Genomic DNA, 6,974 nt, shown 5'->3' on the forward strand with positions numbered 1-6,974 from the left:
AACTGAAACTACTGGGTCAAAGACTCCTGTAACTCTTTGTCAAATTCTTAGCGTTTAATTTTATAATAGAATGCTTTGTATTAACATTCCGAGGAATATACTGCACATTGCTGGAGTCCACTATACTTTTACATTCAAAAAATAGAGCTGTCTTTGCCCATTTACCTATCTCCCTGCATTAATGGGAAGCAGAAGAAGGTGGTTGAGCATCTACAGAGGGATGATTTTAGCTTTTCTGATGTAAGGCCCAGGGTGTAAAGGTCTCATGGATCCCAAGTGAACTGTTCTTTGTGGCTTTAGGATTTGGATTGACAAGTTTCCCTGGGTGCTTTTCGAGATTAGAGTGTCTTGTGTTGAAGATTGTGAACATAGTTTGATTCTCAACACAGTTCCCTGATTATTATTTGTTTCCTTTAGTTTCAGATGCTTCATCAAGATGAATCAAATAAAAGAGAAAAGATCAAGACAAAGGGAATGGACTCTGAAGACGACCTGAGAGACGAAGTAGAGGATGCTGTCCAGAAAGTTTGTAATGCAACTGGATGTTCAGTTAGTATTTCTGTCATGCAGGAATGATTTAGAAGCAAGCGTTGCTGTGCCTAGCTTACGTGTTGCTGTGCCTAGCTTACATCTTAGTTTCGTAGGACCTCTCCAGCATATCAGCACCTTGTGGAGCAAAATAGGCCCATGAGATTTATAGTTCGATTAGCATATGTGGCTTAATGAGAGCTGTTTATTCATTTCCCTGTTGTTTGCTAGACTTCACCCAGTACTGCTCAAAGTTCTCAGGGAGTATGTGGATTTAATTTTTCCTGACTAGTGTTTACAGTAGTACAAATGCAGTTTTATACAGGGCGTTCATTTATAAATGTACATTAGATGGTTATTTCAAGGGACCAACCTTATTGAAAATTGACATTTTCTAAATGGAAAAGGTCCTGAAACCTTGTCTTAATTCTCACTATTATATCTTTATGTTTATGATTATTAATTCTCACTATTACATCTTTTAAGTTTATGATTATTGAAGTAGAGCTAGGCAGAAAAATATACCGAAGAGTTTTGAAGTGATTTTTTTGTTTGTTTGTTTCTTGGATAGGATTTTAATTTAATAGTCCAGAATCTGGAAGCTGAAAATTATAATATTGAATCTGCAATAATTGCCATGCTTCAGATGAACCAAGGGAAGAGAAATAGTAAGTCCATGACTGATATTTATAGGCCTTCAAAATGGTTGTGTTGGTAATTTTCCAAATATTTATTTTTAACCAAGTCACAGGTGGTAACTGTTCTGTCATTCATTTAGGAGTTGTTTATTGAGCATGTTCTGTATGCAGACATTTTTTACTAGGTCCTGGCCCTGCTTCAGGGGGAGTGTAGTTCAGGCGTGGAGGGTGGATGGTGGAGACAGGTAAACTGGTGTGATAGTACATAATGGGGTGGGAGTACAGGGTGCTGGGGGACGCATCAGGGAAGAATTACCCTGTTTAGAAATAAGATGCCCTTAGAAGACCAAAATGATAACCAGAATTGTTTTCCTGGTGGAAATATTTAGATTTCTATTAACTTGTGATAATTTTGATTTTTTTTTTTTTTTAAACATGAACCGAGTTTAATTTTGTGACTCAGAGGAAAGAAACGAGATGTAAAGGCCTGGTGTGGTGGCTCACACCTGTAATCCCAGCACTTCGGGAGGCCGAGGCGGGCGGATCACGAGGTCAGGAGTTCGAGACCAGCCTGACAAACATGGTGAAACCCCGTCTCTACTGAAAATACAAAAATTAGCTGGGTGTGGTGGTGGGTGCCTGTAATCCCAGCTACTCAGGAGACTGAGGCAGGAGAATCGCTTGAACCTGGGAGGTGGCGGTTGCAGTGAGCTGAGGTCACACCACTGCACTCCAGCCTGGGCAACAGAGCGAGACTCTGTCTCAAAAAAAAAAAAAAAAGAAAAGAGATGTAACATCTTATTACCTTCTCAAGTCATTTATTTAAAATGGTATCAATAAATACTGATTGCCAGATGTTACATGTCAGATACTGTTTCTGGCATCATAGTTCTCCATGTGATGAGGTATTTTATTATCCACTATGTATTGGCTGTACTTTTAGAAATCTGTAAGTAACTTGGTCTTTGAGACTTTAAACAGCACCCTCCAGTGATCTGTGCTGTTCAGTATAGTGTGTACCTGCCACTTGTGCAATGAGACTGGGGAGCTACATTTTAAATGTTTAGTTTTAATTTAAATGTAAATGGCCACATATAGCTAGTGGCTAATACATTGGACAGCACCGCTTTAGAGCCTGTTTTGTGTTCTTGGTTTTGGGTGCAAATGGAAGACTTTCCCGTAAAAATTCATGTTAAAACATAATTTATCTAAAAAGCACTCTGCTGTTGGGAAGCTGATCAAAAGACTGGTCAGTGGGTTATTTTAACATTTATCTTCCCACTTTTACCAACTTTTTCTTCCTATGTTTCCCACTGTCTTGACATTAGAATTTGTCTCAAGGAAACTTACTTCCCCTGTGGCCAAAGTAGGGACCCAGGTAATTTTGGAATCATTAATACAGTAATCACCTGTGTAGCTCTCTCAGGTTCTCAGTTTTAATGAAATATCTTTCTTTGGAAGATGCAGAAGAGAATCTTGAGCCCACTGGTCGAGTGCTGAAGCAGTGTGGCCCTTTATGGGAGGAGGGTGGCAGTGGTGCCAGAATCTTTGGAAATCAGGGCTTAAATGAAGGCAGCACCGAAAACAATAAGGCACGGGCCAGCCCAAGTGAAGAAAACAAAGCAAATAAAAACCAGCTCGCAAAGGTATGTAAGATGGGGTTGAAAGGGTAGGTGGTGGGCAGGTGTAATTCTGTGGCAGTGGTGGGAGCTTGAGATAATCTTATTTGTATTTTCCTTCTAATTTATAAGAGTAGTGTGGAAAATCTGGGGAATGCATAAAGATACATCAAGAAGCAGAATGACCTCACTTACCCTGTTTGGTGTATGCAGTGACAATTGGAAGGAAATATACTCTGAAATTGTCCTCAGTGTACAAATGAAAAGCCTCCTTTTCCCACCTAACATTACTGTACGTGTGGGCTCTTCCCATGTTTATCCATGTTTTTTATAAATGCCATGATCTACAATGAACACCTTTGTGTATACATCTTTGGGGTTTTGCATAATTATCTTGGATAAAATCCTAGAAGAGGAATGAACAGATTAAAGGTCATGAATACATGAATCTTTTAAAGGCTTTTGGTAAATTGTCAAGTGCTTTCCAGAAAGGTACATCTCCCTCCCTGCCCTTCACTTCCACAGGTAGTATGTGACATCTTCCATTTCACTGAATTTGGAATCATTTTAAAGATTTTCACCAAGAAGTTCTGAGCTCAAAATGCCACAGTGTACAAAGCCACAGCAGAGGCAAAGATGCAATAAGCTTCTGAGGATTTTGTCAGAATTACCTGGGGCATTAAATTATGTGGGGAAAAGTGTCCTCTGACACGTGTGTGTGTTACCTCTTGCTGGATGAGGGCTGATTTCTTTAAGGGAAGAATGGAATTGATTTTGTTTGCTAGTTCAGCAAGGAAATATGAATTTAAATGTAAATTTGAGCGGCAGTGGACAGTAAATCATCTTTGGCATCTTAGATTGTTTTAACCTGTTGCTGCTGAAAAGCAATCTGTGCCCTTTGCCACCATCTCCCTTCTAGCAGGTAGCAGCTTGAGCCTCCCTGCTGCCTACTCACCACCACCGCCTTCTCTCTCAGGTCACAAACAAACAGAGGCGAGAACAGCAATGGCTGGAGAAGAAGAAGCGGCAGGAGGAGAGGCACCGCCACAAAGCCCTGGAGAGCAGAGGTAGCCACAGGGACAACAACAGAAGCGAAGCAGAGGCGAACACACAGGTCACCTTGGTGAAGACCTTTGCTGCTCTCAACATCTGACTCTGGCCTCTTGGGAGTTGTAAGAAGCGGCTGGAAAAGGATTGCTGTGTGCCAGACTTTCCAGCGAGGCCGTCCTTTTATGAAACGAAACACAACCAACAAAGCCCACACATGAGCTCCCACACTGAGTTAGTGTCCTTCGAGCTGCCTCTTTTTTTGTTCAGAGTTTTATTAGTGATATGTTTTGTTTTATGAAAATGCAGTGAGGCCATTCATATTCTGTAATACAAAATTAAAATACTGAGTTTTAGGGGCAGATAGGTCAGAAAAAACCTGTTAAGTGGTGGCTTTATTTGCCCGAAAATCAGACTTCAGTGACCCTAGGCTCTTCCCTTAACATTTGGGGTGAGTTTTGCTGTAATTGTTCATGAGTAGTTTAGAATAATTGTTAGAAATTGAGAATGACAAGTTTCCTTAGTTTCTCTTTCATTTCCAAACAGGTACTAACATAGGGTAGCTTATAAATGATCTCCAACTCAGGAATATGCTTTGATTTACTTTCTTCTAATCTAAGTTACTCAGACAATAATTCAGGAATTGTTTTCCCAAAGTTACATGAGGGTTGTGGCCTGCAATCAGGATGGAAATTAACCGCATTTCTCTCCTTCCTGATGTTATTTCAGATGGGATGTAGGTGCTGTTAGTTCATTTGCACTCAAGCCATATGATAAATGCAGCTGACTGTTAATTAGGCCTGGGCCTTGTTGGGAAGTTGACAGTGGTGGTGTTGGGTTTTTGGTATTTGTTTCCTGACAGTGGGGAGATGGCATGTTACTACTTGTGATACAGTTCTGGAATTCTGATAGTATGTAGAGCAAGGTCTGTAGTTCTAACAGGAGAAGAACTCCTGGGGTTTTGCCTAAGAGGAGTCTAAATAATTATGTTTTTATAGAAGAAGCCTGGAAGAATAAGGTTTTTCATGTTCGCATTTTAAATGAGGATTTTCTTCCCTTCTGTTGTAGACTTAGATGCCTTCAGAGAGATACATGGTAACTTGACCTTATAGGTCGCTAAACTTAGTATTGTGGAAATTAAATCTTATAAAATGCCACATGTATTTCTTTTTATTTAAGCCCTGTTTGGCATTTCGAAGTTGGGAAACTCCAGCATCTGCTGGGAGTTGTTGGACCAGCAGAGTTGGTTGACTTAGGTTGGACCAGCAGGGAAGGGAATATACTTTGGTTAAGGCCTTCGAATGACTCTTCAGTTCTGAAATAGACAGACTTGAGCAATGGAGAGATGTCATTCCTAAAACTGAGTTGGTGGATGTGAACTTAACCATAACATCCGAGGTGGCCCATCGTGGATAATCTTTGTCTTTTGGGACCTAATACTTGGGCAAATAATTGATGCTGAGTTGAAAGTTAAATATTAGTTATCCTCCCCACCCCTCACATTTCACAATTAGAAAAATTCGGAGGCAAAGTGATAACTAAAAAGTTTGGTAGTTCCTGGAGTCGTCAGATTGTCTTTATCAGCAGGCCATTTGCTTTCTTCAGTTTCACTGCTGTCTTTTGATTTTGTTTTTGACTTTGGTGGCTTTTTGTAGTTGGAGCATCCGTAGTCTCTTGGAATTGCTTCTAGGACATTGTGATTTGGATTCTTCTTGGGTACAGTACATTGTAAAATTTAGCAGATTAAAAGTGCACAGCATTTTTTCTGTGCACATCGCAGAACCCTGAGCTTGAGGCTGTGTTGCTGTACTCATTCCAAACGAATGAAAGATCTCTGTTGCCTTACTTTACGGGAGTGGGATCGAGAGTGCGTTAGGATCTGTGGTTGTCTTGGTTTTCAACACTGGGCAGACTCCTGACTGGCTGAGTATTTCTGAAGAAGATGCTTTCCTGTCTGTTTTGTACTGCTTGAGCTCAGAGGCCAGATCCTCTCAGAAAGACAAGATTGTATGCCAGAAATTCAGATTAGCAGTCAGCTTAAGAGAGACTCATTGTCAGAAGTAGTAGAATTGCTTTATTTACATGGTTAATGAAGGTGGCCTTGGGCCCTGTTGGGTTTTAGAAGTTTTAGAAGCTGCTAAAAAGTTATTAAAGAATATTGGTAACATTTATTTATAAATTACCTAATTCTGATAATAGGCTTCAGCATTTCTGGAGCATAATAACGGTAATTTAAAAAACTAATCAAATGGCTTTAGTAATTTTCTTTTATTACTGTTTCACAGCTTTTCAGTTACAGTTGGTCTGGGGTACATGCATCCAACTTCAGTGATACTTTCTAGCTAATGGTTTCAATTTAGACTTCACTGCCTCAATCTCATTGGGTACATGAGGTAGTTGGAATCGATATGCTTAGTTGCCTCAGTGGGCACTGGAAAATTACTTCACTGGCAGCCCGAGTGGAGGCCCAGTATGTTTAGTCCTGGGATGACTGTTGTCAGCAGCTATTACTCTAGTACAGGTACTCTGAACTCTTTATTAGGAACTGAATGTGTCTTAACCTCTGTGTTATATCTTGTAGAGATTTATGTTACATGAGATTGTCTTGGTAGCTTGTAGTTTGGTCAGGAGAAAGGGGATGGAGCAGTGGTACATAGCTGCTTACTGCTCTTAAAACTGTATATTAAAGGTTTTATGGATTTTAAAAAGATTTTTTTTAGACGTCAAAATAAATACAATTTTAGTGGCAACAACTTTGAACTAGAGAGGTAGATGTATTAAAGCAACATAGAACCATAACTTCTAGATAATATAGTTGCCACTAGGAGATATTAGAAAGTTAGAATGTATATGTGTATTTAGTTTTTCAATAATAATGAACATACACTTTCAGGAGCAAAGTATGCTTGAGAAATTGTGGCAGAAAGAATTTTAAATGTTAGTCGACGTTGTCTGTAGTTTCTTTATTAAGCTCTGAAAACACTTCCAATGCCAATTTGATTCTGAGGGCTTGGGAAGTGGGGTCTCCCTTGTGGAGCAGCCGGAGCTGACTGGGAGGGAGCCTTTCCATGGGTAATTTATTATGCCTGCCCTGCTTGCCCCAGGGAGCTTCTTCAGTGTGAAATGATGTGATTTTCGGGGG

At 40.0% G+C, this 6,974-nt stretch overlaps 1 protein-coding gene across 1 annotated transcript in view; it reads left to right on the forward strand.

Annotated features, from left to right (window-relative positions):
• The window catches only part of OTUD3 (OTU deubiquitinase 3), a 33,563-nt gene extending 27,569 nt beyond the window's left edge, over positions 1-5,994 (forward strand). Inside the window, exons 5-8 of the mRNA XM_011993151.1 lie at positions 418-549; positions 1,100-1,196; positions 2,628-2,812; positions 3,762-5,994. Of these exons, the coding sequence (XP_011848541.1) occupies positions 418-549; positions 1,100-1,196; positions 2,628-2,812; positions 3,762-3,938 (591 nt within the window). The 3' untranslated portion in view covers positions 3,939-5,994. The remainder of the gene's footprint in view (positions 1-417; positions 550-1,099; positions 1,197-2,627; positions 2,813-3,761) is intronic.
• The last annotated feature ends 980 nt before the right edge of the window (positions 5,995-6,974 follow it).

Source organism: Mandrillus leucophaeus, unplaced genomic scaffold, assembly GCF_000951045.1.
Source record: "Mandrillus leucophaeus isolate KB7577 unplaced genomic scaffold, Mleu.le_1.0 Scaffold426, whole genome shotgun sequence".
NCBI classification, from domain to species: domain Eukaryota; kingdom Metazoa; phylum Chordata; class Mammalia; order Primates; family Cercopithecidae; genus Mandrillus; species Mandrillus leucophaeus.